Source organism: Harmonia axyridis, chromosome 4 (assembly GCF_914767665.1).
Source record: "Harmonia axyridis chromosome 4, icHarAxyr1.1, whole genome shotgun sequence".
NCBI classification, from domain to species: Eukaryota; Metazoa; Arthropoda; class Insecta; order Coleoptera; family Coccinellidae; genus Harmonia; species Harmonia axyridis.
Genome location: NC_059504.1, coordinates 33,286,459 through 33,303,632, shown reverse-complemented (window position 1 = coordinate 33,303,632; position 17,174 = coordinate 33,286,459). Strand labels below are relative to the sequence as shown.

The following is a 17,174-nucleotide window of genomic DNA, read 5'->3' as shown; positions in this document are numbered from 1 at the left end:
TGCCCTCGTACTGCTTTAAATGCTCGAAAAAAGCCACCGAATCAGATAAAAATGTGTTAAAATGCTCTACCTGCCGCATATTCTATCATGCTTCGTGTGTTGATATATCGCCCGTTGACTCTGAGTTTATGAGGGAGTCGAAGGGTAAGTGGAGCTGTCCGCCGTGCCTGAGTAGCAAACGATTGCTACGGAGTAACTCGCAATCTGATCAGCCTGTAACACTCGAACATTTTTCTCTCCTAATGAGTAAAATGAGTTCAGTATCTGAGGATATAAAAATCAATAAAATCCGATCAGTCTCTAATTTTGGCCGAGCTGCGTGAATGCAAAACAACTCTCGATGAACATACCTCGCAGTTAAGTAGCCATAGCTCCATTATTGACGAGTGTCAAAATAAGTTGTCTCAAATAGAGTCATCACAGAACGCTGTGGTTTCGAGAGTTGATGAGATGACTTACGATATAGTAGAGATTAAATCTACTCTATCCGCTGCTCCCCATAGACTACCATCTCTATGTTCTTTGGATTCCGCTGAGATTTTAGAGCGAGTCAAACGTTCTTATAACATTTTGCTTAAAAATGTACCTGAATCTGACCCAGAGGAGGGTGACACCAACGTGGCTGTCAAGATACTGGAATCTATTGATAACTCTATACAAAGCGCGATTGTCAAGATTTCCCGTATTGGAAAACGTAATCCATCCCACCCACGTCTGCTGAGGGTTTCCTTTTCGAACAACGGGGTTGTGGGATCATTGCTGAGAAACAAGAAGAAGCTTCTCAATTCTGGAGATTTCAAGCGCGTACTAGTTTCTGATGACAAGACTCCTCACCAGTTAGCAACTCTGAGTCAGCTTCGCTTTGATCTGAAGGAACGCGAAACGTCCGGAGAAAGGGACTTGACAATAAAGTACGTCAGGGGAGAGCCAACAATTGTATCCCAGACTCCAGAAAACTGAGTGGTAGTGGTGCCATGCAGGAATAGAGTTTAATTTATACTTACATTCAATCTCTCCATTCGAAATATCATGAACTTCTCTCATTTGTTAGAGTGCATGGTCCATCGCTCATTTTCATTACTGAATCTTGGTTGCATACTGATATTTCTGATTCTGTAGTCCTTATTCCGAATTACCAATTATATATATTATACGATGGATGGTGTACTCGGCGGTGACTTTGTATATTTACCTTTGTGCTTTTTGGTTTACTTTAGTTTAGTTTAGTAATGTACTTCTGTTTAATTTAATTTTAATTTTTATTTTCTTTTCTCCATTTCTGAGCTTTTATAGGTTACCAACCTCAGCTCTTATTCCATGTAATAATAATAATAATAATAATAATAATAATTCTGCGTGCTTTTCTTGGGAAATAGACGAGACAACGGATGTTAAATGTTTTTGTCAGATGTCAGTAATTTTCCGCTTCGTTCGAGACGGTAAAATATCCGAACGATTTTGATTAATGGGTTACAAGCGCGAATAAAAACAATTGCTCCTCAAGCACTATTCACGCACTGTTATGCACATAAATTGAATTTAGTGTTACAACATTCGACCAAGAAAATCAATGAGTGTCGCGTGTTTTTTTCGAATCTTTCAGGATTTTTGTCGTTTTTCACTAAATCAAGTAAACGCACTAATATTCTAGACGAAATTTGCAAAAAAAGATTACCCTCTAGCTCGGAAACTCGTTGGAATTTCAAATCTCGCGCTGTAAAAACAATATTCGATAAGAGAGAAGAATTAATTGAAGTTTTTGATCATATCAGATATAGGTCTATGTGCCGAGCCGAGTCGCCAGAATTATCTTAAACAAAATCTAATCAGTGAACACATCAGTATTTTAAGACGTCTTATGGTCAGTTCATAGACAAACTAAAAAAATAGATGAGCCACTCGTATATTCCGCGCCATCTGTCGGAGGAGGACACTAATACACGAAAAAATTATTTTCAATTTGATAGTTAGATGTCGTTGCATTCATGGAGATCACTCGTGAATAGTGGCTCCCATACACGTTACGGTCTATTGGGAGGAAAGTCTCCAGGTTTATATGCAGCTTGTGTGGGGAGATGTATGAAAATAGTAAGTATAATGTATAATCATTATTATCAAAAAACCTTTGAAATGTCAACTGACACAAGGAGTTGTTTGACACGTTCTTTTTGAAATATAATAAATTTCGATATGCCTGCAAGAGTGAAGACGTGCTGTGTTATTGGATGTGAAAATCGAGATGCAAGAAGGTAATTATAAAATATGAATTAAAAACCCAATTGAAAACTTTTTAACGTCAACACAAGATTTGCAGTACCTATAAAAAGAATATATTCATTTTATTTTCGTAGATATGCCATCACTACCGATGAGAAAATTCGAAAAGTGTGGCTTGAGCGCATCGGCAATAGGAAACTTTTGGAATTGGAGAAATATCAAATTAAGCATGTTAGAATATGCCAGTGCCATTTTCATAGTGATTGTCTGGAAAGCAATGGAAAGCTGAAAAAAGGTTCTTTGCCCTCAATTGATTTGCCAGGTAATTAACTGAAGGAGCTTTATAGTAGGTATAAATACCTACTCATATTTTGTATTATTGAATTCATTATTTTTAGTTTTTGAGAATGTTTTCAATGCAATTATTAGTTTATTGATTAGATATTTATGAAATAAATCTGTATTTTTAATTGGTGATATTTCAGTTAATAAATTTTTATTCTATCCAGAATTTGATTAATGATCCTCATTTCTCGATTCCAAAAGAAAATCAGATGAAAGTTCGTTGCAGGTATTATTTTCATGAAAATAAATTTCCTCACTCATCGATAACTTGCACGAATCCATTTCTGATTTCCTTTTGGAATTTGAATTTCAAAAAACTTTTTGCCTCTTGTATATGGGTGTACCTACCTATTCAAAAGGTGCACTACAGAATTCTTTTTGAGGCAGCTTTACGATACAGATTCCTTTTTCAATTGAGCTTTTTTCACGAATTAGTAATGTTCTACAAAACCAGATGGCGTTGAAGCTTGTTCTACTAGTGTCTCATCTATTCTCCGTTTAGTTAGTCTATGGGTCAGTTGTCCCAATTTCCTAAATGTTTAGGCAAATGGTCCAACTGGCCTTTAAAATATCCTGCATATTTTTACTCTATGGCCTAATGTTGTCAGAGGGTAACCTTGATGCCATAGACATAGACCTAATATCATTTATGTTAGGTCTATGTAAGATGCATAGAATACCTGGTGTGTTTACTGATTCGATTTTGTTTCAGACTTTTTGAGAGACCCACCTGTTGCTTTGGTGGTCTGCTTCACCAGAGTGCTGTAAGGTGGCGCTCTTTAAAATTTTTCGAATTCCCGCATCTGCCTGGTGCCGTTTAAAAAGGAAATACTGATTTAAGACACTGCAAACATTCACAATAAATTACAATTCAGTTCATATCGAATTTTTACTCAAATGAATGGAATAAAATGACAGACCATAGAATATAAAATATTATTGTTCTATACTCAAAGTTCACGACAAGAGCGTAGAAATAGGGGGATACTGGGGGAAATTACACGGTGCTCCTAAATTGGAGATACAAATGAAAATGACAGATTTCCGGATCATTTCAAGAAAAAAAGTCCTGTAACATGAGTCCCCAAACATTTTGTTTTGAGATACATGTGTTGAAGTTCAAGTTATTTTCTCGTATAACCTTCCCTTCACAAGATATTTAATATGAATTGGCCATAAATATTCCAGTTTAAAGTTTTCACTATGTGATATGCTAATTTTGAATGCAAATCCACAGGGTGATATATTTTCTGGAAGGATGCCTGCTTCCTTCCTCCAAAACTATATTTTGGTGAATGGCTGTTAGTTTAGAAAAATGTAGAAAAAAACTCTGGTCCAGTACTACACTTTTTGGTTTGTTATAGTTTTGTCGTATCTGCTATCGATTTCTAGAAAAATCTCTAGTAATCCTCAGGAAAATCCAAATTATTATAAAGATCCAGCTAGTAAGCTCTAATTAATGCATTAACTATAAGTTTTGGTAGTTATTTACCTAATCTGTAGCGAAGATTAATAAATATTTGATAAACTGTACAACACACTAGAAACAACCTGTATATTGAAAGCAAAGCGTTTGTGGGCTCATATTCATGAAACTGTTTTTCTCAAAATTATCCAAGTAATTTCTCATTTTCCTTCGTAAATCTTATTTGAGAACAAGGTAAGAACAACCGAATTAGTAACAACAAAAACTATTTCGAGTAATTTGGTTCAAACTTCATTATCAAACTTCTTTTTCTAACATTACAGATATGAATAAAAGTTGTCAAACATTTTTTTTCGATTATCCCTCCCCAAGAAAAAAAAGATCTACGCCCTTGGTTCACAAGTGTCGAGAATTGAGAGAAATGTCAAATGTAAACGATGTATGCGCCATCTGAAAAGCCCGCGATCCCTCGAAATCAAGTAGGTATAAATCCGAAAAATCTCCCGTTTTGTCTGAAAGTTTTACAGGTATAAGTAGACACACCAGGTATTCTATGCATCTTAGGTCTATGCTTGATGATAGCGTATTGTCAAATATCAAAATATTTAACGGCTGTTGTAAGTCATAAAGAATTTCAAATTAAACGACGCCTAATTCCTGAGTATGATATAAGAATATAATTTTCAATGAAACTTTGTTTGAGAAAGATTGATTGTTATAATATCCAACATTGCAGAAGTAGAAAGGTATAAAATAAACATAAATCCAAAGTGATCGATCGTTTCATTCTGATATTTTGAAAGTTATGAAGGATTGTTTATTTGAATATTTGATGAATGATTGATTGATATGTTTATTTGAATCTATAATGTATAATAAAATATATATATGATATATATATATATATATATATATATATATATATATATATATAAATCGAGGTGTATATATATTAAGATATATACGACCTATGTGTTCATATGTATACTTCATTTATAATTTTCGATATTCTTGGAGTTGCTATCACGGTATTATTAATAAAAGTTGGTCCTAATTAGTAATATACTGATAAAACAGTAACTACTAGAATTTCAAATTGCCTTATTTTCAGAAGTAAGAAGAGAAACAACTTAACCATGGCAGATTCTTCAGAATCAGATCTTTGTGAAGTAACAAATAGCCCTAATTTCACTGGGATGGTGAAGAGAGCAAAGGTTAGTGGCATTTGTGTTCAATGATTTAAATGAAATATGATTCTAAACAATTTTTAATTTGCAGAAAATTACAGATGATTTACCAAAGGTAGCAGATACCATTGAAAATATTATAAGGGGAAATTACCGAAAGTCAATTATTAGTAGAGCAGTACATCCATCCTTAGTTTGTAGTACACCTTTTGCCCCAAATAAATTGAAGGATAACATCTCTTTTTCAAGTATTTCAACATTATTATCTGAATCTGAGGAACAGAACAATCAAAGTTATAGAAAACCCCAAAATCTCAAGCCTCAACAAAAAGAGATTTCAATTAATGGTGACAAAAATATTTCAGCTTATAGAGAGCCATTGATTGTAGAGAATACTAGTGGACAACAAATATCAAAACCTTCTTTAAATAGTTCATTTGAAAAGGAACAATTAGCTATTGATGAGTTCAGTAAACACCAAACATCAAAACTAAATATTTCAACCATTCAGAAAAATAACATACCAAATATTGTCAATGACTGTAGAATAGGAGAAGAAAGTGGCCTCAATAAATCAAATAAAATAATCAATGAGGAAAATAAATACAGTTCTACCGGAAGTGTGCAATCTGCAATAGAAATAGACAATCAATTATCGACCAGTAAACTGAAAAAGAGAAAGGCAGAACACTCTGGGCACAAGCAAAATGATATCCAATATGATTCACATTCAATTTCTAAAAGGAAAAAAGCAATAGAAAGAACAATAGAAGAAAGCAGTTCGAATAGTGCATTATCTTCAGTTGATATTCCTGATAAATCTAATTTCTCTCACTATGTCCCAAAAAAAAAAGAAGGCATTATTAAAGAGAAAACATATTTTCCACTTAAAGGAAAAATGGGCAAGACAAGAGCAAGATCGCTTTCTAAAACAAAAAAATCTCATATTAAATATGTGTATGTTTCTGATAAAGAAAATGACAATAACTCAGATATAGAATATAAGCAAAAAAATGTTGTAGCCTCCAAGACTATCGAAGGATTGAAATACTCTGATAGTTCTGAAGAATCTGATTATTCAGTTGAATTGGATAGACCTATTAAATTGAAAACAAAAAAAATTAAGCCTCAAGGCAAGTTGATTTACATTGAAGATGATCCTGTGATGGCATCTGAGCAGAAAATCATTAAGCAAAGAATTAACAAGGGAAGATCAATATCTCGAAGAAAAAAAGAGTATTTTCATGACTGGGGTTCTAGGAATAGAAAAACAATCAAGGAAGTACTCAAAACGAATAATGTAGAATTGAACAGATTTCCTCAAATTAAAAGGAGGACAAGATTAGTTGAAGTAAGTATGAGCGATTCAGATATACCTGAAAAAGAAGAAAGGATAATATATTACAAGGTTCCAAAGACTTCCTCTAGAAGGCATCTAAAGGATATCATCTCTTTACCAGAAATAGAACACAAACATAGGGTGGTTCCATCAAGATATTATGAACCTTCATGTTCATATGTAGAAAAAAATGACTCTGAGAGACCCAAATCAAGAAGGAATTATAGTAGACCTAGAAGAACTCGTGCATCTTCAAATCAAGGAAATTATTCTCCAGAAGAATATACAAGTTCAAGTGAATGTGAAGCAGCCAAAAACTTCCATAATGAAAAAAAAAGTGCTTTCAAAAAATATTCTAGATTATCTAGAAGAGACTCTTACATCTTGGAAAAAAAAATTCAGAATAAAAACCCTAAATCAGTTGAAAGAAATATTGAACAAAATAGCTTTCCTTCTACTGTTCTTCATGGAAGGCATGAAAAGTTCCTTGACACACCACATCAAGTGATTGACCCTCATCAACAAAATTTAAAATTAATAATTACAGAAATTGTGAATGATCAGTTGAACAAATTTAAAAATGTTTATTCAAAGCCTTCAAATGAATCAGAAGGAAAAAGTGTCAACAAAATTCTTGATAGTGCAGATGAAACATCCATTTCTAATAATAAGAATATAAACAAAAATAACAATTTAAGTAAAAATTGTAATAGCGCATCATTAGAATCACAGGAAAATGTTGATAAATCCTTCACTGGAGCTGAAAATTCAAACATCTCTATCAACAAAACTCTTGATAATGCCTATGAAACATACATTCCTAACAATGAGAACATAACCAAAAATAATGTTTCAAGTAAAAATTGTGCTAGAGAATTATTGAAAAATGTTGATAAAATTGTCGTAGCAACTGAAAATTCAGATATCTCCTGCCCCTTTGAAAAATTTGATAAAATTAATATAACTGAAAAAAAGAAAATATTGAAAAGACTTGCAAGGACCCAATGCAGTGAATCAGATTGGGTTTATAACTATATCTTTCCTATGCTGCCACAAAGAAAAACCCAGAAACGCAGAAAAACCCCAAATAAGATCTTGAATAGAAATAGTCTCACTAATATTATTGAATTACTATCTCAAAAACCTTCAGAGATAGTTAATGTAGATATATTTACATCTTCCAAAGAATTTCAGATGGAACCTTCATTAAATGAAAAACATGAGATACAACCAAGAAATATTGATGTAACCACAAATAGTAATCCATTACTTCTTAATTCTGTTGAACATTATATGAATTCTAAGAACCACAAAACTAAAAACACCATTGGTGTTTGTTCTCTACCATCAAAAAAAATTATTATACACAGTGTAAAATCTATAGTTGATGAAGAAAATTCAAATAAAAATGACATGAATAAACCATTAACCAGAAAAATAAATGAAACTATCACAGAGTTGGAAACCGAAAGCAATGTAGCAAGTAATTTAAATGAATCGTGTCTCAATAATTTTCTAGAGCCTACAGGAACACCTGAGGAGAAAACTGAAAAAGCTATTTTAAATGAGGAGGATCGGACTGAAATTCCAAAAATCAGATTAAATACAAAAGTTTCACCAAATGAATCAAAACATTTTGAATGCATTCCACAGGAAGAAAAAAAATTGTCTGATAAAATGGTGGATATTAGTGATAGAGGTACTACTTTTCCTTCAAATCAAATATCTAATTGTGTTGTTTTTCTTACGAGATTACCTGAACAGAGTACAGATGAATCTACAAGAGTACCAAAAAAAAAGGTTAGAGCATCATCTAATACTAAATCACAAACTGAGAATGAAAGACAGAAACTTGGAGTTAATCTTTCTGATAGTCGAAGAATTTGTGACCAAAAAGAAGCTTCAAGTGGAATTAGTAGCACTATTGGTATGTAGAAACAATATACAAATATTTCCTTTTGTTTACTATATTTTTTATCTTGACTCTCCTAGGCAAATTTGAGATTTCTTAGAAACTCCTGATAAATTTCCTTGAATTTACAGCAAGCTAGTTGTAGTACCATTCATAAAATTTTTTCTACTTTTCTTTTACTAAGATATACAGGTTGTTTCATTGGTAAATGTACATACATTAACCTGAGGTAGAGCTACCCTAGACGAGTCCAAAAAACTATATAATATATATCTATCATATTATGATAGATGTAATCTATAGCTGAGCATTTATCGGAGGTCGAGTATCGAAGTCATAAAATAAGCTTGCATCTTTCTCAAAACTCCTTCTAACATGCAATGTTTGAATTCCCCATCACACAGATTTCTGTATGTGATCATTGAAACACTCTCCTGGGTGTACCGGATTTTTCACCATAATTGACCCCCCCTTTAACTTTGTTTCTAAAAGAAGTACAACGAAATGTTTTCTACAAAAGTTTCACGAAATCGACTAGTATTTTTTTAAATTATTTCACAAAACGAAATATATACAGGGTGAGCAACATATTGATTGCAACTTCATTTCTTCAAATAGAACACCCTATATATTTCTCTATATTTGACTAGCTCTTTTTTCCCTGATTTCAAATATATAACATATGTTTGGCCTATCTCTCTTATTCTGAGTACCACAGAGTTTCAAATTTTTAGAACCTCCTGGCAAGCTAAGTAATCAGTTTTCAAGTGGAAGGCTGCGATAATTCAAAATTTTCTTTGGACCTGATCAAGTCACTGAACCTGGGTGATATAATTGACGCCATTTTACTTTTAGTATCATATACAAAGAAGTGATTCAGGTCCTGAGTCCTTATGAATTCAACAATATTCACAATTCCTTATAACTTTTGAACCACCCAGTATATTGGATTGATATTTGGAATGCACAATTCACTCCATCAGGTCCCTCGATTAATCTTTAAACTAATTAAAAAATCAGGTCTGTGTTAGAAAAATATAGCAGGGACTTTTCACAAGTTGAGATTCAACCCCCTGTATAGTGTACTAGTGAAAATTAATGCAAATATTTGGAAAGAGCAGATATTTTTCAACAAAGATCAGTAGATTTCAATGTCCCGCACGTCATTCAACACATAGAAAATTTTGACCAAAAAATTAGTTCAATAGTGGAATTTCTCTAACTTCTCAGTAAAATCGTCAGACAGTCTATTCTGAAGGGGTAAAAGATTGAAATTTTTACGTGCCAAGCAATAACTAGAATGTTATAGTCTGCTGAGGTCCTTAAACGTATGCAGAACCAAAATTTGGCCACTTTTGTAACATGAACTCCCAAATTCCGTATTCATACATTCTTATAATTCAGTTCCTTAGCCTTTTCTTGACCATCGTAAACATATTACGACGCAAACGTGAAGCATAAACTCTCTTAGAATGCCAGGAACTCGTTATGTCTTCTACAGTGAGATTTTTCCTTTTTTGAACAGCTGCTATTAAAGTTTCTCTTTGTCCCTCCGAGTTTAATATAGCAACAATCTTCCTAGGAAATTCCATTCTGTAGCTAGTCTTGGAATCTATGTTGTTGATAATAATAGGAATTCAACAGAAAATTGTTGTTTTTTGTTTGGCTATGGCTACTAATACTATATCATAATCAATCTTTAGGTACAAGAAAATCTACCAGAAGAAGAAATGCAGTATGCAACGATAATTATTTGAAAAACATTTTTGGTACACCTGAAAAAGGTAAGAAACTAATATTCGTTAGTTTTTCCAAATTTACCTACTATGGATAATCACATACATCAATGAGCTACAGTATAACTCTATATAATAAAACACAACATCATTCTTTTCAAATCTTTGATCATTTACTTCATTTTCATTAACCCATTAGTGCATAAGGTTTACCGAACATATTAGAAGCAATATTTTTGGTTATCTAGGATTGGGATAGGACCTTAAAACATATTCAAAACACAAATAACTAAAATCTCTATTGTGAAGGAAAATGTAGACCGTCCCTTTTAGGGGACGTTATGCATACAAGTCAGTAGGGTCAATGATATGCCCTAAAACAGTTTTTGGGGTGTAAGCCCACATTGCATTTGGTACAAACGAAATTGGATTTTTTTCCACATGTGGCACATCATCTGACCGTTGGGCAGTAATCAACGATGTAATTTCGTTCATTAAATCTGACCTGCTGTAGATACTTCGGGGGATTTTACCTTTCATTGATTTGACACCATAACTTAACAATAAAATCAGACGCAAATTCCTTCTGAAATTCAACAAACATCTGCAAACAGAATTATTGGGCTGCAATTTTCTCATCAACAACCAGGCGTTTACAACGCTTACGTCAAACAGATAGACAAAGATAGGCCACCACCACTTGCGCTGTCTTATTCGAGTTCTATAATTTGCCTCTTCACCATTTTGAGGTGGAGTGATATAGATATCGGCAAAATCAACAACATCGTCCTCCAAAGCTGCTAGTAACTCATGTAGAGGCAAGTTGAAATAAAGAAATATATTTAGGAAAAATAGCCATTATGCATAATGTCCCTTCAAAGGGATCTAATCTTGAGCAGTAGATTATTTCAAAAGTGATCATAATTTACCTCAATTTCATATTGAATATGATTCTACAAGGATTTGTGAATTTTACGATATGATAGTTGTAGCTCTACATACTTTCAATTGCATTCTTATTCGAGAAATACTCACCCTCCACTCCTTTCGCTGTACAGGCTTAGATCCATCTTCCAGTTTATTCATCCACACTCGATAAAATACACTTGATTCACAAAACTAGACTTTACAATGAAGCAACAATACATTAACTGTGATCACTAGACCATTAGAAGTTAGGTGCGCTATCACATCCGTCCGCGAAAATTAAAAATATCGAAGTCCCTTTCAGGGGACGCTATGCACTAATGGGTTAATTGAAATTTCGAATATGCATTAATAGTTGATAAATTTTATTTATACTCTTCTAATAGTTATAGCAATAAAACAATTATGCACCGATTAAATACTTTCATAAAAATAAATATATTTTCTGTTCACTAATAACATCAAGCAGAATCTAAGAAATAATGCCCCAATTAAATTAAAAAAGATTAGATACCCTGGATACTACAAATGGCTAAGGAACTACTACACTAATACCTACCGCTATAAAATCTGAAAAAAGCTTATATAAGAACAATAATTAAGAAAAATTGAAGTTTTTACAGAGGAATTCTAAAAATACTAGTATTCTTGTCAGAAGAGAATTTTTTGAGAAAAAAAATATACTACTTCATAGCTCAATAGTTGAGCGCTCCAAAAAAGTTTAATTATGATCACTTCACCTCATCACTTCCGTGCTTTTTTCAATTTGTATTAAACAAAACCTTAACAACAAAAATCAACAGAACTTAAACGATAAAATCAATAGAATCAGTCTTTGCTGACATTGTTGATATCAGTATGTATTGGGTATTTAAGGTCTATAATGGTATGGCCGGTATGGGTATCAGAATGTATTGGGTATAACGACTACAATGAGTAGAAAACCCTCACTTTCTTAAGGATCATCCTAGGTGCTTGTAGATTTGGGGTAAAAAGTAATTAGATAGCAAAAGCATCAAGAAATGTAACTTACTAATCATTGCCCTCAGATACTGAAATAGAAACGAAAAAAATATTAATTTATAACACAATATATTGTACCGCCTTTACAATATCATCTCAGGAATGAAGGTTCTGTTCAAATTTTGAATTGGTGTAAAAAAGAAAACAATCTAATACCAGGCAATGTTTGTATTTATAGAGTTTTCTGTTATCAAGAGTGTATACTATTTGGAATCTTTGCAATGCTTTCTATCATACTTTTCCAATGTAATGCTTCATTCCTTGAAATTTATATTATATTGATGTTTTTTTTTAGGAAGAGAAAGAAAAACAACTACTAAACAATCTGTTAAAAAGGGATCAAAAACAAATAAGGAAGGGCCAAAGTCAAAGGAATCTGAATACTCAACCGTTGATGAAGACTCTGCAACTAAAGTAGCAAAATCCAGCAAAGGAAAAAAAAACGGCATTACCAAAAAACAAAATAAAAATTCTACTGTAGAACCTCTATCAGATCAAGCTGACGGGGATTATATTAGCAGTAATGGTTCTTCTACTCATAGCAGGGCAGCAAGCCCCTTTGAAAAAGAGGACAATTATTCAGTTGATGAAGAGCTGGACGAAAAATATGGTGGGTGAACAATTCTTTATTTCAGTTATGTTCAAATGTTCCTCTACAAATATGGAAAACCATCCACATTATATTTTATTCTCAAAAATGATAATAAGCTTCTCTCACTCAAGGTTCAGAAGAACAAAAAGATCTATTTAAATTTATTTATTTATTTATTACAATATGAAATTCTTTTGATGATTGTATTTGAATTAATTTTTCTAGTGGAAAAAGAAATAATCACCAAAAAGGCTGCAAAAAGACAAGCAAAATCAAGTGGGAATAAAATGACTTCAAGTGATTCTGAATCTACATCAACAGTTAAAGATTCTAATATAAATGTCACAAAGCCCAAGAACAGGAATACCTCTCCAAAACCTAAAAAACGAAAGAAAAGAAAGACACTGGGCTGCAAAATACCTAAAATGAAAACTGTAAAGAAGAAAGACGTTAAATCTCCATCCAAGAAAACAATTGAAGGTTCTATGGGCAACATTTCTATAGAGGCTAGAAAATCTTCTGGAAGTAAAAGTGCCAAAAATATTCATTATATGGAGGAAAATAATTCATCAATTGTTCAAGATCAATCCAATGATCCAGAGCATTGGGCAAGAGGTGGTGAGTATATTGTTGTGAGATCCCTAATGTATTCTGCAAAACTCCTATCATATTTGATTTAGATAATGTGAAAATGAATAGTTGTTGATATAAGTAAAAACTAATGCAATTTTGTTTTGGAAAATCAGTCATGCAGTTGAAAGGATTTGAATTAGTTAAAAAGGTTATTTAATAGACCCAGAATCATAACAATATTATTATGTTTCATTAATGACTATTGTTTTTTTTATATCACATTTGATTGGTTTAGTGAATTGAATTAAAAAAAAAACGTCTAGAAGTATAATCTAAAATAACTTCCAAAATCATGTTAGTTGATACCAATTTTTTCAGACATGCACATCAGGAATCTTGGAAAAACTCATACAGGAGTCTATAGTTTAGAAGAAAAATATGGATATATAGCTCTGCCACCCAAATCGAAAAAAAAATTCATCAACACTGAATATGATGTGGTAATCAATTCTATGAAAAATTAATAGTAAAAGACTTTACATTTTTTATTTTGTAGTTTTACACCAGACTAGAAGGTGCCAATAGCTTATTATCAAGGGAAATTAATCTACAGGAAGCACCACTTTTCTTCGTAATACCTAAAGGTAAATTCACATATATAAATAAAGTTATATATCTTCAAATGGTTCATTAGTATTTCTGTTACATCTTCTGGTAAGCTTGTGAGTCTTGCACCGATCAGGAAGTGTGACGGTGTTAAGGCTTGTAAGTCATTTGGCGTATACCAGGGATAATGGGGAATTATCATCACGTTAATTTTCTTGATTATTTGTTTTGTATATTACATTCTATAATTACCATGATACACAAGAATTAATAAATCAATAGAATGAATAACAATGGGTCCTATTCTTCAACTTGAATGGGAAGAATCGGATCGTAATCTGAAAAATTGGAATGTTTCACTTATTTTTTTATCTCCAAATTTAATTCGTAATTGATATCCATAGTAATTCTACTTTTGAGTTACAGAATACGAATTCGAAACGATTCCGATGCATTTCTTTTTGATCCATACCATCCGTATTTGATTTGAAGTAACAGAATAAAGCTAAAATGTATTATATTATGACAGATGTTGAGGAGGTCCGGACGAAAAAAATCAAAGAGAGATAAAATGCGTTATCCAAAAATTCATCTATGTAGCTCTTAAACTGGAAAAAATAGTCAAGTTTTTTCTTATCTGATATGTTTAGAATTCATTCGGTTATTTGAAGGAAGCATCGAAGATATTTATAGATACGAGAAGGACGACATATTGAGGTCGAGTATTTTGAAACAACAAAAAATCTGCGTGCCATTTTTCTTGAGAAAATAACCTAATTATACGAAATCCCGTCTTGGGACTGCGAGTGGGTCGGAAAATCAAATTGGAGGTTTAAAAATACATGATATGAAAAGTAGGACTTGCATACTGGCAGAGAACTTTGAATAAATTATTTTGTTGGCTGTGTATTTGCAATAATATTAACAATACATCAGTTACATACAAAATTAATTAATCTATTTGGTTGCTTTTGTTGTGAATGAAAAATTCAAGAAAAAATTTCAATATCTTTTTCCTGACAACTGGATGAAACAACTGACATAAGCTGATATTCACAATTTTCTGTTATGTAATAAATGACCAACTGTTGAGCGATTCAAGTGATTCTATGATAGTTCTGAGCGTTCTGCTGAAGATTTATTTCAATTTTTACCAGCCAAATTGGAAAAATTTGACTTGCATTCAAAATTAGTGGCTCCATCATATGATTAGGCTAGTGTAATGTTGGGAGAAGTAAACAGTTTACAGGCAAAAATCAAGTCTACAGCACCACAAGCGATGTTTACTCATTGCTATACACACGTATTCAATTTGGTTTTAAGTAATGCGTACAGTTCAATTCACCAGGTTTTTTCCTAACCCTTTCAGAATTTTCATCATATCAATTATTGGTAATAAAATTTTTTGTAACGATTTTTATGCATCTGACAAAGTGAATTTCACTAAATAAACTTTGTCCATAAACTTAAAATATATATGTATAATAATAATCATTTTTTTCTGATGTACCGCACCATCCCATACTGTCACTAGCCGCCACTGGGAGACACATGACATTTATGAACCATAATGCCCAATTGTAAATGAATATAACAATAATTTTCTCCTCAGGAACACCTGCTTGCATAAAGAACACTGGCGATGGGCGTGTTTTATTATTTTATTTAATTAAAAAATGAATATGGCATTTGCATACTCTTGTTCTCTCTTATCATTTTTTATAAATAATTTCGTTATTAATGTTATATATATCTTGTTGAATATTCAGTTTTCATTATTTCATCCTGTTTTTTTTGTTTTTCTATCATCCAATCTTGTATTTTGTATAGGAAAAACTGTAAAAATTTGTATTTATATTTGTTCCTTCCATAATTTTATATATTGAACAATAATGTTAGAAAATATTTTGCAAACTCCTGGAGTGAAAGATAGAAACCCAGGAGTTTAAGTGAAGTGTTTTCAAATAAAATGACTTTAAATTTTAAAGAAATTGAGAAATGTTAAATATTTCTTCATGTATGTATTTTTTACCCCATGTGTAAATAAAATTTTTCAAATTGTGTATGAATTTGTAGTTATATATTTTTTGTTTTTTAATTTACAAATTCATGGGTATTGAAAGGTAAAAGCCTCCATCAAAGACTACTCTGTTTTATTACCTTGAATCACATTATTTTTGCTGAACTTGTGATTTGAGGTCCTTATACTGTTAATACTTATTAAGGTATCAAGAGTCCGTTCACGCGGCGCAAATTCATTTTCTCAGGAACGGTAAACGCTATCGAAATGATTCAAAACAATATTGGAAGGTCTTTATCCCTAGTATGTTCGTAAGGTAATAATTTTACTTCAAGTTGCAAATTAATTGTTTTATTGACGTAGATGAAACGCAGTCCTACCAATAATTGAAACAGTAATTTTTTGTGGTCGGCAGGGTATACCACTTCGAGGCCATCGAGACTACGGGAAGCTTAATTTGGAAATTTGTCCTGTTGAAAATGAGGGAAACTTCAGAGCTCTTCTGAGATTCAGAGCCAATTCTGGAGATGAGGCTCTGAAAAAACATTTAGAAATAGGATCGAAAAATGCACTTTACCTCTCACCAAAAACACAAAATGAAATTATTTTGGCTATTAACGATATAATGTTGAAGAAATTGGTTGAGATGGTCAATTCCGCGAAATGTTTTACTGTTCTTGCAGATGAAACGACAGACATCTCAACACAAGAACAAGCATCAATCGGCGTTAGATACCTATACAACAATGATATTAAAGAAGATTTCCTTCAGTTTGTACCTGTTTCTGATTTAACTGGTAAAAACCTTGCGACAGTCATTTTGAGGGGGCAAGGATATGATGGGGCCGCTGCAATGAATGGAAAATTCAACGGAGCACAGGCATATGTAATGGAAGAGCATCCGACTGCAATATATGTCCATTGTGTATCCCATAGCTTAAACCTTGCTATAAGTGCATCATGTTCAATTTCTGAGATCAGAAATTGCTGTGGGACTGCAACAAAACTATGTGTGCTTTTTAACACCCCAAAAAGAATGGAGGTTATTACAAGAGCAATTGATAAACTGTTCCCTGAAGCCAAATCTACTCGTCTAAAAAAAACTCTGTCCAACTAGGTGGGTTGAGCGCCATGATTCAATATTACTACTTCAAGAAATGTTACCTGCTGTCCAGGAGGCTATTGAAGAAGTTTCACAGTGGAAGGATGTAGAATCAGCGTCGATGGCATCGCAGCTTTTATGTGCACTTCAGAGTTCATCCTTTATAATC

General features: G+C 32.5%; 1 protein-coding gene and 1 long non-coding RNA gene across 2 annotated transcripts; both read left to right on the top strand.

Moving 5' to 3' along the window:
* Positions 1-1,874: 1,874 nt before the first annotated feature.
* Positions 1,875-2,728, top strand: LOC123678101. The gene is made up of 2 exons (XR_006747192.1): positions 1,875-2,249; positions 2,352-2,728. It is a non-coding gene; the product is annotated as an uncharacterized LOC123678101 (long non-coding RNA).
* Positions 2,729-4,548: 1,820 nt separating this feature from the next.
* LOC123677703 (metacaspase-2-like) lies at positions 4,549-15,647 on the top strand. Its single transcript, XM_045614385.1, has 9 exons — positions 4,549-4,734; positions 5,100-5,202; positions 5,267-8,441; positions 10,130-10,210; positions 12,408-12,722; positions 12,930-13,322; positions 13,656-13,777; positions 13,834-13,921; positions 15,496-15,647. Exons 2-9 carry the CDS (start codon positions 5,125-5,127, stop codon positions 15,561-15,563), a joined length of 4,320 nt encoding a protein of 1,439 aa, XP_045470341.1. The 5' UTR covers positions 4,549-4,734; positions 5,100-5,124; the 3' UTR covers positions 15,564-15,647.
* The last annotated feature ends 1,527 nt before the right edge of the window (positions 15,648-17,174 follow it).

What these genes read in the sequence shown, in the direction of transcription:
- LOC123677703 (XM_045614385.1), top strand. Translation starts at nt 5,125, where the DNA reads ATGGCAGATTCTTCAGAATCAGATCTTTGTGAAGTAACAAATAGCCCT. An exon ending in AGAGCTGGACGAAAAATATG is followed by an intron (nt 12,723 to 12,929) that starts GTGGGTGAACAA and finishes TAATTTTTCTAG; the next exon opens with TGGAAAAAGAAATAATCACC. An exon ending in AGAGCATTGGGCAAGAGGTG is followed by an intron (nt 13,323 to 13,655) that starts GTGAGTATATTG and finishes CAATTTTTTCAG; the next exon opens with ACATGCACATCAGGAATCTT.